At 41.2% G+C, this 21,013-nt stretch overlaps 3 protein-coding genes across 8 annotated transcripts in view; 2 read left to right on the top strand and 1 right to left on the bottom strand.

Moving 5' to 3' along the window:
• ARHGAP1 (Rho GTPase activating protein 1) overlaps positions 1 to 2,658 on the bottom strand; it is a 44,310-nt gene extending 41,652 nt beyond the window's left edge. The window contains exon 1 of one of the 2 annotated variants that reach the window (XM_070760111.1): positions 2,640 to 2,658. The gene's annotated coding sequence lies outside the window, so the exon portion shown is untranslated. Of the gene's footprint in view, positions 1 to 920; positions 1,112 to 2,639 lie in introns of those variants that run through there. The other variant, XM_070760103.1, reaches the window with a different exon arrangement.
• Positions 1,142 to 21,013, top strand: part of F2 (coagulation factor II, thrombin) — a 63,680-nt gene continuing 43,808 nt past the window's right edge. The window contains exons 1-2 of one of the 5 annotated variants that reach the window (XM_070760075.1): positions 1,142 to 1,316; positions 2,656 to 2,783. In XM_070760075.1, coding sequence (XP_070616176.1) covers positions 2,675 to 2,783 — 109 coding nt within the window. In that variant the 5' untranslated portion in view covers positions 1,142 to 1,316; positions 2,656 to 2,674. The other 4 variants (XM_070760083.1, XM_070760091.1, XM_070760046.1 and 1 more) reach the window with 4 other exon arrangements.
• ZNF408 (zinc finger protein 408) lies at positions 6,882 to 10,004 on the top strand. The gene is given in 7 exon segments (XM_070732953.1): positions 6,882 to 6,928; positions 7,748 to 7,918; positions 7,920 to 8,133; positions 8,558 to 9,302; positions 9,305 to 9,480; positions 9,482 to 9,534; positions 9,536 to 10,004. Coding segments are annotated over 7 exon segments (1,875 nt in total).

The following is a 21,013-nucleotide window of genomic DNA, read 5'->3' as shown; positions in this document are numbered from 1 at the left end:
TTTAAAATAAATTAGATTTTTAAAATATATTTTTGTATTTATGGCATTGCACGCCACCCTGAGACACTGTGAGGACGGCATAGAGATATAATTAATAAATAAAATAAATAAAATAAAGCCATATTTGGCTTTTCCTTACATAATGTGAATCTAGGCTCTATGGTGGTTATTAATGGCAGATTGTGGCTTAAAACAAGTATCAAATTCAGCCAGTTGTGGTTTAGGTAACAAAATAGGGCGAAGCCAATGATAGGTCGTGTTTGCTAAGACGACCACAATTCTGCAATAACAAAAAGCAGGATGTTCCTTTGGAAATAACGCTCCGTACCATAAAGTTAAGTTCTATGTAAGTTCATGCATAAGTGCACCTTCGTGCCTACTGTCTTAATGTCTTTTTATCTTTTCTATCTCCACTTTATACTTATATTATGTTAAACATACTACGATAGTATATTTGTATGACAAATAAATAAAAATAAAATAAATCATTACTTTTTCTCATTACTTATCTAATGTTTTATTTGTACAAATGACCACCCTATAATTGTTTGACAAATACATAAATAAAAATAAAATAAATAAAAATAAATATAAGAGAAAGGAAGTCGGTGGGAGAAATGTTTTTTTCCCACAGGTACATTTCAGTTGAAACCTTTACGGAAGACTGAGGGATAAAATAAGGTGTTGAAAAAAGGAAAGGAAATGCCCGAAACAGACTTGAGGGGACGCCTGAGCCTGACCGAAAGGCGGGGAAAAGAAAGGCAAGAAGTTCAATGCAGAGAGAGGCTCCCTGCCTTGGACTTCGGCCAAGGAGCTCCCCAAAAACGGGCGAAGTCCGCCCGCGCCGACGAAGCAGGAAACATGCCCGCCCGACGAAGGAGCCTTTCCCGCCAATTCCGCCCCTCCCCGACCTGATTTACCTCGAAACGGGGGGCGCGCGCTCGAATCCGCCGTCGATCTCATGTAGAAGGGGGGGGGGGCAGTGCTCTCCGCTTCCGACTCTGACCATGCGCGTTCGGCGCGCTCGCCCCAACAGCCGCTCCCGCCTGTCAAAAATTACCTTCGCAAACATCCGACTCCGAACCGGAAAACGAAACCCGGTTTCCATGGCAACTCCTTTTCCGCCCGCCGCCTCAACGTCGGGCGGTGTGTGAAGGGATATTTGCCCGGGTGCAAACAGACGCTCGTGGAGCTGACCGTTCCGCTTCCAAGTCGAGAGACATCGTGGAGAGAAGCCCGGGCTTAAGCGAGGGGTTTTCTTACACGCGTGTGTGTGTGTTATGTGATTTCCTGAGCTGACCGTCCTTTTCTTGCAGGTCAACCACCTGAATATGCAGGGCGAGTGTCCCTTTTGGCCGGCGTGGCACCTTCCTCAGGGCCTAGTCCTGGGACTTCACTGTCCTCGGAGAAGGGTTGGGAGTATGGTGTGTGGGACACGCTCTGGAGCCCGGAATGTCGCTACTTCTTGGGCCGCAGGTCGAAGAACAGAAGGGGCCCCCGCTTCCTTGTCGGTGAGCTTCAGACAGCGGGCAAGAGCGACAGGTAGAAATAGGCCTGAAGCCCGTCGTGGTGCTCTCGTCCCTGTCCCCGCTGACCCCATAGGTCGACCAGGTAGAAATCTGGGTGTTAAGACGAGGAGTCTCCTGGCAACTTTAAGTCTTGTGGACTTCCATTGGAAGTCCACAAGTCTTAAAGTTGCCAAAGTTGGGGACCCCTGGTTTAGACGCTTTTAGTGTAGCAGGGAAGGTGCTGGCCTAGAAACCAAGATACTGGTAATTGTGGGCTCCTAGTAGGCATGAAAGCCAGCTGGATGACTCTCAGCTCAACTTAGCAATAGCAGTAGCATTTAGACTTATATACCGCTTTATAGTGCTTTTACAGCCCTCTCTAAGCAATTTACAGAATAAGCATATTGCTGCCAACAATCTGGGTCCTCATTTTGCCCACCTCGGAAGGATGGAAGGCTGAATCAACCTTGAGCCGGTGGTGAGATTTGAACTGCTGAAACTACAGCTAGTAGTTAGTGCACTCTACCCACTGCACCACTGCAGGGAAAAAATAGGGGCAGGACTATTAGGTATATTTGCTGCAGTGGGAGCAATTCCCGTAACAAATTACAGTACTGGGTTTTTTGCTGCCGCGCATGCACGGAAGCAAAGAAACTGGCAATTTTTGCTGCCGGAAAGATGTCCAGGCACGAGATTTTGGCTGCTGCACATGCACAGCAACCAGAATCTCGCTGTGCAGCCTGCCCATTCCAGCTGTTGCCCATTTCCGGCCATGCAATGTTCTCTCGCGCTGCAGGAGAGAGATGCCTGCGGTGCAGGAGAGCACCATGCCTGCGACGCCCCTGCAGGCAAGGTAAGGACCGGGCGGGCCGCTCACAGTGCGGCACAGTGGACAGGAGTGGGGGGACGCTGGAGTGAGAGGCGTGTGTCGTGGGCAAGGGTGGACGAACGGCGGCAAGTGGACGGTGGGGTGGGAAGCCGCCGCGTACGCAAACGGCGTTGAGTGGGCAGGGAAAAGCCGCCATGTAGCGCAAAGGGCGGCAAGCGGGGGGAGCCGTCATGTAGTGCAAATGGCAGCAAGTAGGCAGTGGGGGGGCAAACGGCGGTGGGCAGCGGTGAGCGGGCACTTACCTTTGCCCATTTCCAGGTTCTTTTCGCTTCTGCACATGAGAATCTGCTACTGTTGTGGAGGGCTGCTGCCGCTCCATCCCTTGGATATCAATTCCCCTTGCATACCAACACTAATGCATCGGGCCAGACAGGGACAGCCCACAGGTAGGTGTGGCCTGAAGGCCTTAAAATACCCAGGTTAGTTCTATGATAATGTAAAAGATCGTTGACTATAACAATTCGTATAACAGTGAACATTTCAGGATTAATTCATGTAATTTGTTGTTTTTTAAAGACAACTTGATATTTTATTTATAAAATAAAACTGGATAAAAGAAATATTAGAAATAAAACTAGAAAGGAAACCGGAAATATTTTTACTTGGTATCATTGAGAAAGTTACGAAGAAAGAACATTATTACTTGATACAACACTTAATAACCACAACAAGAATAAGTATATCACAGTATTGGGAAAATGAAACACTACCAAAAGAAAAAAAATTGATTTAAAAAAAAATTAGATTATGCAGAAGCTGACAGTTTGACTTTGGAGCTCAAGGACCAAGAATACAAGATTTTATAAGGTGTGGGAAGAATTCTATATATGGTTGAACAAAAGAGGGAACCAAAAAAATTGCTGCATTAAAAGGGAATGAATAAGTTTAATAGAACTTTGTAATATAAAAAAGAAAAATATTAGGCTAAACTAGGATATTAGTTGTGACAGATTAGATGTATAATTGAAAGTTGAATATTTGAAACCAAAAAATTGGTCATACTTAAGACCGGATAATTAACCATTGATTGTCTACACCGTATAAGAGATGTAAATGAGGCTGTCAGAGAGACAGCAGGGGTAGGGTGGGTTATGTATAGTTTTGTCTTTGTCGTGTTTATGTACATATTTCAAATAAAAAATCATTTTAAAAAAAGATATTTATAATCAAGTTAAAAATGTCTCATACAGACCTTAACGTTAAGTATTGTATTACAAATTCTTGGATGTGATAATGTACACAAATTAGTAATCATATGAATGACCTCACACATTTGAAGCCTGGAACTAAACATGAACAGTCACGGGTATGTCCATTTTTACATGTGCCTGGTTTCAACTTGCAGTCAAATGTCTTTATCTACAGTTAACTTTGAATTTTCTAAAGATTGCTCTATAAACGTGATGGCAAACCTATGGCAGGCACACCACAAGTGGCACATAGAACCTTCTCTGCAGGCACACAAGCCGTTGACCAGCTCAGCTCCACTGCACATGTGTGAGTGTGTCCCTCCAGCCAGCTGATTTTCGAGTCAGACAAGCTCATGCTTTCTCCTCACTTTTTGCAGCTCGTGCCTTCTGGAGATTCCACCCAAGTGCTGTTCAGGCAGGCAAGGCTCCCCACCCCCCAGCTCCATTTGGGGATGGGAGGCTTTTCCCCTCTCCCACCATTGTTTTGGGATGTGAGGCCAAAATGGGGGGATTACATGGGCATGTGTGGTGAAACGTATGGGAGAGGATTGCATTATGGGTGTGGGCACCCAAGGATAAAAAGGTTCGCCATCACTGCTCTATAACTTGAGTAGCTGGGGAACCTCTCTAGCTGTTGTGCATATTTAATAAAGTTCAAAAAAATCAAGAAGGTGAGAGAATGTACAGTGGTACCTCTACCTCAGAACGCTTCTACTTAAGAACTTTTCTAGATAAGAACCAGGCGTTCAAGATTTTTTTGCCTCTTCTTAAGAACCATTTTCTACTTAAGAACCCAAGCCCGGAAAAAATTCCCAGGAAATTTGAGCGCGTAACGAAGGCCCGGACAGTTTCCTGCCATTCGGAGAGGGGCGGCATACAAATCTAATAAATTATTATATTATTATTATTCCCCCTGGGTTTCTCTTTCTGGTGCAGTGAATGGGAGGTAGCCTCGCGCCGGGTGTATGGGAGGTGCATGCTCCTCGCCACCTCAGAGTCCCTCTTTTTATTTTTAAGCAAAGTTTTGAATTTTTTTGATATGGAGGGTCTGGGTGCAGAAAGGCAAAAGGGGACGCTAACCTCACCTTTTTCTTTCGACAGCGACTGTCCTCCTCTTCTTCCTCCTCCTCCTCCTCCCACCCAAATTCTGAGCTTTTATTTCTTTCCTAATGGGTTTGCGCGCATTATTTCCTTTTACATTGATTCCTATGAGAAAAATTGCTTCTCCTTACAAACTTTTCTACTTAAGAACCTGGTCACGGAACGAATTAAGTTCGTAAGTAGAGGTACCACTGTATATGTTTAAGTAAGCTTAACCATTAATAAATAAATGATAGATTATAAATAGGCATCGTATTTATACTGCAGAAATTCAGCTTTCAATGGCAACTAGAGATTTCCTTCATTTCTGCCATCTTTATTGCTGATTAGCTGGTTAACTCTTTTTTGGGGGGGGGTCTTGCTCTCTTGGAGCTTTTTCCTGATAAAATTGGCTACAATAGCTATGTAACAAATGCAGCAAGGTTGTGTAGACTGACTCTGCTTTGATTATCTTGTGTTGCAAAAGCTATATGCTAAGCCTCTTATTCTAAATGGCATCAACCTTTGTTACTAGAACCTTTAAATCCCCAGTTTACTTGATGAGATAATGTTTATCAGAAAGTCTGGATAATTTTTAAACCATTAATCAGTTCTAGTAGAAATTGGCTGTACTTAGCTAGATACTGCTACTCTTAGTAATTTGATAGGTGAAAGTATACTCATGTTTAAGTAGACAATGCATTTATTTAAAATAGCATTTTCCCATAAAGTATCTGTCAGGTGCCATACATTTTTCTATAAATTGCTCGGATATCTTACAAGTTATCCAACCAACTTAGAAGATGAAATACTTTTCAGATAATGCAAACTCTGGCAATTGAACATGGAAATAAAAAGTAAAAATTAAGCAACATTTTTCATTATTAATCATACACAATTCTGATAAAAATTCTTAATCAGCTAAGAATTTTTTAATACTTGACATAAATATGAGCAGATAAAACTTTTAAAAGATTACAATCCATTGAAAATAATGAAAATAAATCCATTAAATGAAAACTATTTATTAAAGGGCAGAGCATATCTGCTAGATAAATTTTGAAAACAAATAACTGTAATGAAAGAAAAAATGGCATCTTCTCTGGCATAAGTGATTAGGAAGATTATAACAGGTAGGGAAATGTGAAGGAAGGAATGTGTTCTTAAGTAGCAATGTCTACCAAATAAGTATCTATAAACGCAAATGAGAAATTCTAATCTTCATGCAAGACATAGACAAGTATAGGAGGTCATGATTTCTGTAATTGTTGCTGTAGTTGACCATTTATTGACTAGATTTGTTCTATTTTTATTCACTAGATTTATTCCATTTATTCACTAGATTTATTAGTCACTTTATTCACTAGATTTCTCCTTAGCCATTAATTCTTTCTAATTTTAAAATACTGTTTTAAACTTTTATTTGAGAGAGGATTAGGTTAGGCGTACTTCAGTATGCCATCATCAGCTCCACATCTATATCTATACAGTTAGTAATCTTTCAGTTCCGTTTTGCAGTTCAGGGACAGAAGTGGTAAATATATAATAAGCTTCTTATGGGCAAGATTGAAACCAAGTAATGGTCACAAATACAGAGATTTAGCCTCAACTTTTAAAAACTGCTACTCCATATTTACACCCACGATAAAACACTATTTCATTGCTTTCCTTGTCCAACTATAATATATATAAAATGATAGCTTTAGCTTGAATTTGAAGCACCTACTATCAGTGAAAATTTCCCTTGTGAATTTTTGTAAAGAATATTAATATTTAATTTTAATAATTATGTATGAGTATTACATTGATTGTTTTTATCTCCAAATATATTAAGGGCAAAGTAGCCAATCAATGGTCCACTAACTTTAAACCAAAAAAACACATTACAGTTAATGCATTATTAACAATAGGTAATAAACATCCAAACCAGTAATGGGTTTCTACCAGTTGGTAGATGACTGCACACCGTAATGGCCGCTAGATTGCGCAATTTGCGTGTGACTGCTCTGATGCTGGTCCTTTGGGCGCCACCATCTTTTTTCTTGAATTTTTTTCTTGCGCAGAAGCAAAGTCTCATGAGGATAAATGCACGCGTGAGAGTTCAGCAATTTTTTGCTTCCTAGCATGTGCGGAAGTAAAAAATCACATACACATGCATCCCCTCATGAGATTTTGGTGCGTTTTTGCTTGCTGTGCATGCACAGAGGCAAAATCATGCTGAGAATCTTTGTGCTGCGCGCTCAGTGCACCAGTAGCAGCAGGTAAGAGGAATCCGCCCCGATCCAAACATGTAGATTCTAAAACTATTAAAAGAAGATATATGTTAGGCCGAAGCCATTTTAGTTGGGGGTCTTTGGCCTGCCATACTTTACGCTATTTTAATATATATTCTTTGCTATGGGAATTTGGGAGGGGGAATTGCATGAGGGCTGTCTGCGTAGAGCCATAACAAACTCTTTCCACATAGTCAAGGACATCCTTTTTCTTTGCACCTCTGCACCTGCACTGAAGGAGATGGGTGTTTTTGCCAAGTTGGCAGTTGACGATTGGTTAATGTGATGAACCTGAGGGCGTGGGAACAAGGGAATGAACTTTCAACTGGGTGGAGAAACCCCAGGACTTCAGATTCGGGCTTCTCCCAGATGTGCCAGCATGGTTCTGCTAATAAATTGGAACTTTGAGGAATACTTTGCCTCTGACTCTGATTTAGTTTTGGATGCTATTTGGAACCCTGACCACACAAAATGCTTAGTATAGATTTACAAATACATAATGAAGCAAAATATTTTAACATTAGACACATCGAAGGATATTTTTGAATAGTGGTCTCTGAAGTTAAGAGTGTCCATTCTATAGAAGGACTGTGTTTAAAATATGTTATAGAAGGGGAACAAAGGATAGGGCTTTCTATGATTCTAGTCAAATAAACTCAGAGAAAGCCTCTAGATTGCCAATTCCAGATACTGTATTATTTAATAACTATGCTGTGTTCTTAAGGCTGGGGGGTTTTTTTGGGGGGGGGGCTGGAATGATATTGCTTCTTGCACCAAAATGAATATTTAACACTATGTGCTTTATAGTCTGGTGAACCAAAGCTGTATTGAAGATGAAGCCAATGTAATGTTGGAATGGATCAACGGGGAACTCCACATCAAAGTCTGCTGTCCTGTTGATATGGGCAGTGAATTGCTATGCTGGTTAACTAATTCACAGGACAGTCCTACTTGTCTGAAAAATAATATCCTGGCACATAGATGGGGAACTTGATACAGAAAAGAAAACACTGCAAAAAATGCCAGTAATAACCAAAACCAAGATTACAGATCTACAGGAGGAAACTTTGCTGCCAAAAGATGATATTGTCCAGGATTCCTCTGCAGATACTGTACATGGTTTAGAAATTTAGAATTTAGAAAGCAGTATCATACATCATTCTGGCAAATCAAATAGGAAATGTAATATAGAGGTAGTGCTTCTCTTACAATCACATTTGGCAAGCTAAGATTATTGAAAATATTTAAATGAAAATCTGATAAACTTTTCGAGCTTGAATGCTCTGTTTTCTGTATTTTTATTTATTTTACAAATAGTACTCCAATGGATGGCATTATGAAGCCCACAAAAGAGCCATTTGCAAATAGGCTTTCCTAGTTATTATTCTTTAATTTTTACTATTAATTTCAGATCACAGGGTTTTTTCCATTCAATATCTCAATTTCAAAGATTGGGAACTGAGTCTGAGAATATACTTTGCCTAGGACGGATGAACGGATAGACCTGCTTACCGTAGTAGAAGATATATTAGTCTTCCTTGCTGAATTTTATTCAGTAACTCTGCCCGATGCAGTTGTATAAGCAGCAATTTATTATGCTGTTAATAACTCGTGAAGAATGTTACTATAATGCTATATATGGGACAGATTCTTGGATTAGATGTCAATATCAAGAAAAACAATACAACTTCTTTCTTGCAAATTGAACAGTGCAATACCAAAATAAAGAGTAGAAATCATAAACTTTTTAACAAACATCCTGTTTCCAAGGATGATGAATGCAAAAAAAATCTTCAGGAACAGCAGGTGGCTGAGATAAAATCAGATGCAACATTGGCTGAAACCTGTTCAAACCCAACATCACACAGTGAAGTTTCCATCAGTGCCGTTGTGACTGATAACGCGGAGCCATTAAGGAAAGAATCCTGTGCTGAAAAAATCCCGAATGGGTATCTTCCTAGTACACCCAAAGACAGGGCAGAGAATCCTAGACAAGAGGAACAGTCAGGTAGATACAAACCTGCTGATTCCACTCGCACAAAATCGAGCACTAAAAGGCGACACAGGTGCAAAGAGTGTGGGAAAGCCTTCCTTCAGCTTTGCCACTTGAAGAAGCATCATTTTGTGCACACTGATCACAAACCATTCTTGTGCCCAGAATGTGGCAGGAGCTACAGTTCAGAAGAGAGTTTCAGAATGCATAAACTAGGCCACAGTGGGGTACGGCCTTTCCCCTGACCACAGTGTCACAAAACATACAGCACCAAGCGTGATCTTCAGGAACACAAGGTACTGCATACAGGCCACAGTCCCCATGTCTGTCCAGATTGCGGGAAATCATTTGCCCATTGATCTTCCCTTCGTATCCTTCGTGTCCCAAATCATTCCATCAACAAGACAATCTGCACGGGCATCTTAGGTTGCATACAAGGGAACATCCTTTCCACTACCATTTCTGTGTTGGTGCCTTCCCGTAGCATCCTGAGCTGCTCCGTCATCTGATTTACCACACAGGTGAGGCTTACCTGTGCACAGTCTGTGGGAAAAGCGTTGCGCGATCCCCACACATTGCAAGCTCATGAATGCCTGCATACAGCCATTCCTTTGTCCCAAGTCCTATCATTTAGCAACAAAATTCCGACGTCACCAGAAAGCCCATCACGGCTATAAGTCCCATCAGTGTAACATTTGTGGCATAGCCTACAGCCTCCCGCAAAAACTTCAGCGCCACAAGCTTGAGCACAAAAACAATATGATCCATGATTCATCCAAATCTGACATTAAAGATCTCAAGGATCCTGCCATTTCAGAACAGCCTGCTGTGTTGGTAGTGCACACACCGAGTGTGACAGAGCCTGGCAGGAATGCAGAAGTCCTTGTCTCTAACACTAAGTACATTGCAGCACAAGAAGGCTCTGCCCAGCACAAAGATGCCATCAAGATTGCTGAGAGAGAATGTAGCATTGTGCAAGAGCAGGCTTCTCCCAGTGACATGTTTAATCTTCAAGGGAATGTTGGTTTTAATGCTACGGCAGAAATCGTTGAGGTAGAATTCGGAAGCTGAGCATTGTGTTTATTTTGGATTCTCTGGAATTTATGTATTTCATTTATTTAGAGAATTGATACAGCCGCCCATTCACTTTCAGTGACTCTAGATGGCTTACCAAAAATTAAAAATCCAATGTACAAAAAATAAAAACAATAATCCACCACCCCACCCCACCTCACCCCAGCAACAACAAACAAGCAACAAGCAATTTGCTTTTTTCTAAAATGCTGAAAGGGCAACATGATGCCTTAAAAGCACAGAATATTGGTAGAGTTAGTCCTCAATTCTAACAATTGTAATAAAGCATTGTGGCTTCAAAATCTAAGGGACTGGTTTGGACAAAATTCAACACTTTTTCATGTGGTTGTTGATAAAAATAGGTTTGCCAACGTCCAATGACGGATATGGCACAAGAAAAAAAAGAAGAATGAACCCTACCCATTATAGTTGGAAGTTGTGTCCATAGCCATAAGTGGAGTCGTAAGTCTACGTTCGACTTCAAATTTGGCTGAATTATCAATGCCTAGAACCTTTATGATTGAATTGCATGCTAGGCTCATTGAATAAACCAGAAGTTAGTTATTAAAAATGTTCACTAACTAACCTTTTACGTACAGTCAATATTGGTTTAAATTGAGCGAGAACTGTTCGTATCTATTTGCAGTTCTTAAAAAAAAATACAGTCATAATGCAGGCAAGCATTGATCAGGTGGTTCAGTTAAATAGTTTTAATAACTCAGTTGGTTATATCCCTTCACGTGTAATGTTCAATGTGGCTCTGAGAGCAATCTGTCTATTGACTATCCAAATCATGTGATTGATAAGTGCAAGCAAATTCTGCAGGGTCATACATGATCTTGGACAGGCTAAATTAAATCATTGCAGTCTTGCTGAGAATTATATATCCCTATAGTTGTGATGTCGACAAAATAATTCTTTTTGAGATCAAGTAAATATTGAAATTAATAAAACAGTCTTTGCTAAGTCTCATCATTCAATGTGGTGAAACTCTTAATATCTCTAACTATTGATATTTCAGTATACACTGAATTTTCTTTCTTCTCCCCCATAAAAAGAGGGTTTTTAAATAAATAAATCCAAGTAAGCAATAGAGGCCTTACAGTCTGTATCCCAAAGGTGCTTTTTCAAATGAAATATTTTCATTACCTATCATCCAGTCAGAAGCTGAAGAAGCTTCTTGGATGAGAAGCGAAATGTCTTCAGTCCAGTTGCGTCTTGCAAAAGCACCTTTGAGACAACCATGACCTGATTGACTGAGAATCTCCGTAGACATTGTAATACTGTATAGTCTATATACTGTACTATAAAACAGAGACACTATTTAAATAATAAGGTAAACACATTTGTTTGGGCCCAAAGAGGCAGATGCAAAATAATTATTTCTTTCCACTTGGGTTTTACAGCATATTTATGAGGCAAAGATCAGTTAGAAAAACATACCCATATTCAATGACATAGAAACCTTGTTTCCAAGGATAAAATTAAAAATAAGTCTCAATTTAGTTGCCAGATCTGTTTCTTCCTTTACTTTCTTAAATGGTCCTTGCTTATAAGAATCAGGTTTTGCTCATTATTTATCTTGATTCATATTAAGAAGCTACAATGTTTAGTTCCCAAAATATTTAAATATAAGTATTTTCCTACAATATTTGATAGGAATATATTTGTAGTTATTCCTTTCTGCAAGGCAGCATTTTTGTCTCTTTGTTATTGCCTGAAATTATACAGTTGAACAGTAAATATATCAAAACAAAATTGTGTGTGATTACTTAATAAAACAATTTGGAAATGTATGTCTGCACAAAACATATATTTCTTATAATCATCCACAGTTCTACTTTTAATAAAGTATAGATAAGCAAGTTCAGTGTTGCCTATTTTATGAAGAAAAACAAAGCCTAACAAAGCTGCGCTACTTAGTTACCTGATATAGAGCAGATACTTTGCCATGTTATCTTATTTGATGCTGAATCCTCAATTTCTAATGGTTTTCTCATAAAAAGCTACAGTGGTACCTCGACATACGAGTTTAATTCGTTCCAGACCCGAGCTCGTAAGTTGATCAACTCGCATCTCGAACGAATGCCTTTAGACTTTTTTTTTCACGCCGAAATAACCGGAAGCAAGGAGATTCTTGCGCCACCTAGTGGAAGCTCGGCTCGTATCCCGAATTTGAGCTCGGGTGTCAAACAGAAATTTCGCTCATGTCACGGCTCGTAACTTGGAATACTCGCATGTGGAGTAGCTCATATCTAGAGGTACTACTGTAGTTGAATATATCTGATTTTATTTGTTAATGGGTATACTGTATCTGGAATATTGTAATTTTTTAAAACTTGGTAAGCAGTTTTCTAGTTGGCTGTGCTATCACAGCATTGCTATTTACTGATGATGTTGCAGCTTTACTGTGGCATTTTGTCATCTACTTACCACATGATTCTTTTCATTTAAAAAAAGGTATGCTGTGAAGCAAAAGTCCAAATTTCAGTTGTAATCTTTATTTCCAATAAAGGGCCCACATATATCCTGCAGACCTTCTTAGAAAATAAATATATGACGTGGGTTGTATTCTAGTTCTTTCTTTAGGAGTGTGTATATCTGACCAGGAAAAAGAAACCCAGAAGTAATCTAATATATCATATTTTTCAGACTATAAGACGCAGCAAGGTTTCAAAGAGATAAGTATGAAAAAAAGTTTTTGCCTTCCGCAGCTCTCTGCAGACCCCCCCCAAACCTTCTGCACACCCTGTTTTTGTGCAATATGGCCAGTTTTTCAGCTGTTCTTCACAAAAAAATGCCATTTTTGCCTTCCCCCCAGCCCTTGGGGGTCACTCTGTAGACCTCCCAAATCCTCTACTCACCCGTTTTTATACGGAGCACGGCTTTGGGAGCCTAAAATATCTATATTCGGTGTATAAGATGCACCACCATTTCCAACCTATTTTAGTGGGGGGTAAGTGTGTCTTATACTCTGAAAAATATAGTAGTTGAAGCACTATGTGAAATTAGAACAGTAGTAGAGGACAATAATATCAGCTTACTTCTTATTAAGCAGATGCTTTGTTACTAAACACTTTCAAATTGTTCTCCACATACCTGAAGATTTATCTTTTTGTCTCTGAAGTTACTCACTTCCCACCATTGTAAGCATTATAAGCTGTTGTGGGTCTCTGAGGCAGTAAGATTTAGAATTCCAATGTAGGGTAGTTGGTCTGTATTTTTAGCTGTTTCAGGACCTGGTCCAACATTTTGTATGTGACAAATATTGACACAGCTGTAAGTAGTGACCTCAGTGAAGCTAGAACTTAGCTACTTGCATGAATCAAAACAGCTGTCTCCTTCCTTTGATTTGGTAACTGAAGTTACGTTGTGGTGTATCACTCATGCTGATCTGAAGTACGATGTAGTTCTTTCTCACAGATCATTACTTTTTAACTGATAAATATGGGCAGCATTGAACATAAGGGTCTGCTAGGATTTACTACAAACTTTCTAATTTTTACAGAGTGCTGATAAGCATGTAAGCTATATAAAGGAGCTGTTTTAGGTGATACAATTGTCTAACTTGTACAACCTGTTGCTGACAAATCCACACCAGCTTCTAGTAAAAAAAAAATTCTAAGGTCCTTTAGATCAGTGTTTCCCAACCTTTTTTGAGCCGCGGCACTTTATTCATATTTTCAAAATCCTGGGGAACACTGAAAGGGGAGGGGCGGGGGGGCGGGCTAAAGAAAAGTTTGGACAAAAAAACCCTCTCTCTTCCTCCCTTTCGCTCTATTTCTCCCTCTTTCTCTCTTTTCCTTCCTTCCCTTCTTTCTCTCTCTCCTTCCCTCTTTCTTTCTTCCTCTCTTTTTTGCTCTCTTTCTCTCTCCCTCCTTCCCTTCCTCTATGTCTTTCTCTCTCCCTTGCTCTCTCTCTCTCTCTGTCTCTCTTGCCATCTCTTTCTTGCTTTTTTCTCTCTCTTGCTCTCTCTCTCTCTTTCACTGTCTTGCTATATGTCTCTTTCTTTCTCTTTGCCTCTCTTGCTATCTCTCTTTCTTTCTCTCTCTTTATCTCTCTCTGTCTCTCTTGCTATGTCTCTCTTTCTCTTTCTCTCTCTCTGTGCCTCTCTTGCTAAGTCTCTCTTTTTCTCTTGCTATGTCTCTCTTTCTTTTTCTCTCTCTCTGTCTCTCTTGCTATGTCTCTCTTTCTCTCTCTCTTTCTCTATCTCTCTTTCTCTGCCTCTCTTTCTTGCTCTGTCTCTCTTTCTCTGCCTCTCTTGCTATGTCTCTCTTTCTCTCTCTCTCTGCCTCTCTTATATGTCTCTCTTTCTTTCTCTCTCTCTCTCAGCTGACTGCAAGCGGGAGCCCTGACGGCAGCAGCTGGACGTGCTGCTGGACACCGTATATGCCAGGCCCGCAGCGCCAGCATGTACGACGTCCAGCAGCACGTCCAACCGCCACCGTCAGGGCTCCCGCTTGCAGTCAGCTGAGAGAGAGAGAGCGCCCCCTCTTGCCGCCGCCATCTCCCTGCGACTGCCTGCGGCCGCTGCGACCCCCCCCCCCCGCGCTCCCACCGCCAGTGCTCTCCCGCCTGGCCACAAAGGACACTTGCCGTCGACGCCAGAGAAGCTCCAGCTGTGCGGGGCGCTGCCGGTACTTCCGTCCTGGGACTCCCGCTCGCAGCTGTCAACCGGCTCCTGCTCGATGCCGCGGTTTTCGGCGCTCTCCTGCTGGGCCCCAAAGAAGGAAGGCGGGAAAAAGGCGCAAAGAATGGAGCTCTCCTTCTTCCTGCCTTCCTTCTTTGGGGCCCAGCAGGAGAGCGCCGAAAACCGCGGCATCGAGCAGGAGCCGGGGGACAGCTGCGAGCGGGAGCCCCAGGACGGAAGTACCGGCAAGCTGGAGCTTGGCAGCACACCTGGCCATGTCTCGCGGCACACTAGTGTGCCACGGCACACCGGTTGGGAAACGCTGCTTTAGATATTCTGTTAAGTATCTTGCAAATTCATTTACTTAGTCTTCCTTTCTTCTTTTGAATAATACAATTCTGTTTATTTTTCTCTCTAATCCTTCCAACTGCTTCCTGTTCCCCAGGAGTCTTTAAATGGTATAGTAAATTCTAGATTATTTCAACCAGTTCTTTCAATACCATGGGATTTAATTTATTTGGTCTTGGAATCTTAAATTCATTCAAGAAGTTCCAAAGTTGTAAAATAATCATATCCTCTCCCTATATCCTATTATTACTTCCCCATGCAAAAAATGAGTAGCCTTCTCGATTTTTTTTTAATTTCTGATGTACTCCCAAGAAAAACCTTATTTTACATTCCTCACTAACCTTGTTTTATTATTTCAGTTTTAAATCCCAGCTCCATCTGAAAGCTTGGGCTATAACTTGTACTCCTCACTAACCCCTCTTACTTCTCCTTTCCATCTTCTCTCTTAGCATATCCATGAACCTACTGTTCATTTAGACAGACTTATTTCCCCTCCAATTTTCCTTATGGGGATTGTTGGTATCTGTTTATCTCCCATGCCTCTTGAGCTTGTTTATCTTTGAGGATTTTCACCTCAGTTTTGACCTAAGTTCATTAAACACTGTGCATAACTTGCTTTTCTCAGAGTTTTGAACTTCAACGTCACATGGTGCTCTAGCTTTCTTTTTTCTTTTGGTCAGGATTTGGTCCAGTTAATTGAACTAGTTTCTTCATGTTTCTAAAAAAAATGAAACTGTCCGCAAATAAAACTAGAAACCTTTGGATCTCGTATTTTTATTGTAGTTAGAATCCAGATAATCCACTTCATCCTGAGTCCTATGAAGCTTTGTGCAACTACCTCCACCATCAGTTTCCCCCAAAAGCCAATTATAGATTCTGGGCAGTTAGATAATTGTCTAACATAGTGGGTTTCGGCAGTAGCTTCTGAGGAGGTAGCGAATGAAGAGGTAGAGATAAATAACTCCATGACTTGAAGATTCTACCACCACCAGGATCCACTCATACAACACCCTGGGCCATCTTAACAAGCCAGGAGGGACAAAATTTAAAGAACCGGTGGTTGACTCCCATCTATTTCATTAGGCTCAGCAGGTTCAAACCATTCAAACATCTTCTCTGGATTAGCAACTAGGCCAGGATCCAACTACAAGTGAATGAAAGAAAATGTCTAACCAATATTGAAAAAAATCTTTCACAAACCCGTGAAGGGAGTTCTCCCAGCCCCCTCTAGCCAAGAAGGCAATGTGTCACCTGAAACAGCGACAGGTACAAGGTAGGCCTAAATAGTGGTTCTAACCTTTTTCAGTCAAGTTTTTTTCCCCTTGTAGAATGCTAGCAATGCTCTAGATCAGGGCTAGGCAAAATTGGCTCTTTTATGACTTGTGGACTTCAACTCCCAGAATTCCTGAGCCAATCATGCTAGCTCAGGAATTCTGGGAGTTGAAGTCCACATGCCATAGAAGAGCCAACTTTGGCTCGGATGCCAAAAGGGTGCCCACGTGAGATAGCATGCACGTGCATACTCACATCCATAATGCAATGCCCTCCCATGCATGTGCACAGCAACTGCGCTGTCCCCACACATAGGCACAACTCTTGCACTGCCCCCATGCATGCACACCACCCTCCACACAGTCAACCTACGCATGCACACAGGTCTCACTGAAGCTTCTGAACTTCCAGTAGGCCCATTGGACTGTGTTTCGCTCTCCCCGGGATTCAGGAAAGCCTCCTGAAGCCTGAGGGTGGTGAAAAATGGCACAACGGGCCAAGTGGAAATTTGGAAACGAAACGGAAGTGGAGCTGCCCTACTACTTATTTTCACATAGTTGCAACCAGGCCTCATACAGCTCAGCCCATTTCTTCTGCGGCCAACAAGGCTTTCTTGAAGGTCTCTAGCTGATAACAGAACTCCGGATCGATCTGTAGTTCTGCTATCAGGCCATTACAGAATGCCTCTCTTGCCGATAATAGAGTTATGGATCAATCTGGATTTCTGTTATCAGCTGCAGAGGCCTTCAGGAAAGTTTTGTCAGCTGCAGAAGAAATGGGCAGAGGTATGCAAAGCCTGGCTGTAATTGTCCAAAGCTGAATAAGTTTCTGAAGACCTCTGACAGGTCTTCAGAAACAAAGGAATACTGTGTTCAGTTCTGGACACCTTACCTACAAAAAGATATTGACAAAATTGAACAGGTCCAAAGACGGGCCACAAGAATGGTGGAAGGTCTTAAGCATAAAACATATCAGGAAAGACTTCATGAACTCAATCTGTATAGTCTGGAGGACAGAAGGGAAAGGGGGGACATGATTGAAACATTTAAATATGTTAAAGGGTTAAATAAGGTCCAGGAGGGAAGTGTTTTTAATAGGAAAGTGAACACAAGAACAAGGGGACACAATCTGAAGTTAGTTGGGGGAAAGATCAAAAGCAACATGAGAAAATATTATTTTACTGAAAGAGTAGTAGATCCTTGGAACAAACTTCCAGCAGATGTGGTTGGTAAATCCACAGTAACTGAATTTAAACATGCCTGGGATAAACATATCCATCCTAAGATAAAATACAGGAAATAGTATAAGGGCAGACTAGATGGACCATGAGGTCTTTTTCTGCCGTCAGTCTTCTATGTTTCTATGACAGCGGAAAGGAGGCTGGGCGTGACGCACACAAGTGAATTTTTGGTTGGCCCGTTGGGCCATTTTTTGCCGTCCCCAGGCTTCAGGAGGCTAGCTTGAAACCTGGGAAGAGCAAAAACGGCCGAAAAGAAAGCTGAAAATCAGCTCGCCAACGCACACATGCACTCTGGAGCTGACATAAGACAATGCCTTGCATGCCCTCAGATATGTCCCCTGTGGCATGCATGCCATAGTTTCTCCATCACTGCTCTATATGTTTCTTCTGTCATTTCATCTGTCATGAGCCATGGAAAATGCCAAATCCACCCTCAAGAGGTGAGATACCGGTGCAATCTGATCTAAACCCTCCCACCCACCCATTTATTCCACGTGGCAACAAAGGCTTTGAAGGGACGCAATAACAACTCCCAGCTCCCTCTGAAACCCATCAGGGTCCATCGGTCATGGCAGGAGGGGTGATAACCAATGTGATGGAGCTGGCCTCTGCTGAAGACAGTGCCACTAACAAATCCTATGGTATCAGGCTTGATGTGACTATGACAAGGGGAACACACAAAAAATGGCTGAGTTTGGAGACCCCTAGTATGGGACAATACATACATCAATATCTCCCTATTTAAAAGTTCATTCACTAATAGTTATGTTAATTTGTATGAAGGCTGCTAATTTCCTTCTTGGCTGGCAGGTATAGAAGGGCTTCCCATGTGCACTGCAATGATCCTATGAATCTAAACTGTATTGTTCAGCCTGCACTGGCTGCCGATCGGTTTCCCGTCACAATTCAAAGTGTTGGTCATGACCTTTAAAGCCCTACATGGCATTGGACCAGAATACATCCGGAACCGCCTTCTACCGCACAAATCCCAGCGGTCGATAAGGTCCCACAGAGTTGGCCTTCTCCGGGTCCCGTCGACCAAACAATGTCATTTGGGGGGCCCCAGGGGAAGAGCCTTCTCTGTGGCGGCCCCAGCCCTCTGGAATCAACTCCCCTCAAAGATTAGAACGGCCCCCACCCTCCTTGTCTTTCGCAAATTACTCAAGACCCACCTTTATCGCCAGGCATGGGGGAACTGAGACATCCTCCCCCAGGCTTTTATATTTTATGTTTGGTATGTATGTGTTGTATGGTTTTAATTGTTGGGGTTTTAGATATGTTTTATTTTAATATTAGATTTGTCTCACTGTTATATTGTTTTTGTATTACTGTTGTGAGCCGCCCCGAGGCTTCGGAGAGGGGCGGCATACAAATCTAATAAATAATAATAAAATAAATAATAAGATACATTGTGCCTGGTGAGGACCCTGGGTTTAAAAGACAGCCATGACCTTTAGGCAATCAGAAGAGCCTACCATTGTTAGAGATGTGATCTGTCCGATTGCTTCCCACCCACCCACCAAAGGATTGCTAAAGAGATCCATGTAATCTTGCAGTCTTCAGTTGCAGTCATATAAAACCCATAACCCAGGTCCTGAGTTGGAAATTTCTCAATTGTCTCTCCTGTGCAATGAGTGTTGATTCTCTACTCCTCAAATCCTGTTCTCATGCAGAGGAGGGGACTGTGTAATTGCTCTTTGTACAAGTAGCCAAAGAGTTGTTCCCAGCTGACCTAATGCTAATATTTGCCAGCCTCCCAGTAGAGATAACAGATATTAACCCATTTGTGAAAGAGACAGAGAGAAAGGAGCAAGTTTCTGGGGTTGGTAATTCATCTCCAGCATTTACTTTTTGTCTCAGCTAAGAATAGGAAAAGCTTGGTAAATCATATTTTGAATTTTTAAATAAAGTTAGTTCCTCCCAAATGTTTTAAGCTTCCAATCACATCAGTCTGCTCAACTCAAAGAATATTAAGACGTTGTGACTGTTGCAGCTCAAAACAACTAAAAGACCCAGGTTTTATTTCTTTATTCAAAGTGATGGATTAAATGTTAAGTTTTTCCTTACCCAAAATAATTCAAAGGTTAGACTTTAATTTTAATAGGTACCCTGGATCTGTTGAGATAATGGCAGTGCTAGCACTATTTCCTAGTAAAACTATGAAGTCTAGTCCAGTTCTTTCTTTCTTTCTTTTTGGCCATGCCTCTTCTAAGCATCTCTAAAATCCTGAGCCCCACCCCCATGACATATAATGCGTATTATTCAAAAAGTGAACTCATGCAGAGGGAGCCTAAAAGGCTATTAACTAGGTTTAAACAAGGTTCCAATTGCCCCCATTAAAATGAAATTGCCCCCCTGTGACCCCCCACATTGGGAACCAGGGGTCTAGTCTATTAGAAGCAGCAGAGAGGGAGATAAAAATAACTTCATCATCTACTGTGAAGATTAAAAACTCTCCCAAGTAAAACTCAATTCTTGGTGACTCCATTTTCAAACTGATAAGATCTTGTTGTATAAAAAAAGAGCTTTAAATCATCAAACCACCAATTGGGTCACTTTGCTGAGAAGCTTTAAAGATAAATATACAATGTTCCCTTGATTTTCGCGGGTTCGAACTTCGCGAATAGCCTATACCACGGTTTTTTTTAAAAAAATAATTAAAAAATACTTTGCGGTTTTTTTTCTATAGCACGGTTTTTCCCGTCCGATGACGTCATATATAATCGCCAAACTAATATTTTTTGCAAATAAATAACAAAAAAAATAATTATTGTTAATAAATAATTATGTTTATAAATATCAGGATCACTAAGTGTCTTATTCAATGGTGAGTACCAGTAATAATGGTGAGTAAATGGTTGTTAAGGGAATGGGAAATGGTGATTTAGGGGTTTAAAGTGTTAAGGGATGGTTTGTGATACAGTCCATAGCCAAAAATAGTGTATTTACTTCCGCATCTCTACTTCGCGGAAATTTGACTTTCGCGGGCGGTCTCGGAACGCATCCTCCCCGGAAATCGAAGGAACACTGTATACACTTTAAATTATTCATTATTCATATTCATTATTATTCAATATTAGAAATAGAATTGAAACAACTTTACCAGTCCTCTTTGGGATTGTTTTTAACAATGAAAAGGGATATATACAAATAGCAAGTCTGGTGGGAGTGTTGTATGGGTTGTTGGAATAATTTTTCATACATAGTTGATGTGGTCAAGATCCATGAATGTGTTCACCTAAATCTCAACGGTTCCATATTGATGCACGGAGTAAATTTTCTTAGCCGCCTCTGATTGGCCAATATAGTGGTGGCAGAAATAAACTGCTGGCACTGGCCGGTTAGTTTCAGAGACGTCCTTAAAAGCGGCTTCCCTGCAGCTCATCGGTAATCCGTATTAGTTCTAGCTAATAGACAATAAAGGTGCTGAACTTTTCTTGAGCTCTTCATTTACATGCAAATCTAAAAATGGCAATAAAGGTGGTTGAAGAAGACTACAGGACAAAGGCACCTTGT

The sequence above is a fragment of the Erythrolamprus reginae genome, chromosome 1 (genome assembly GCF_031021105.1).
Source record: "Erythrolamprus reginae isolate rEryReg1 chromosome 1, rEryReg1.hap1, whole genome shotgun sequence".
NCBI lineage: Eukaryota > Metazoa > Chordata > Lepidosauria > Squamata > Dipsadidae > Erythrolamprus > Erythrolamprus reginae.
Note: the sequence above shows the minus strand (reverse complement) of the source record. Positions and strands in the feature narration are given on the sequence as shown.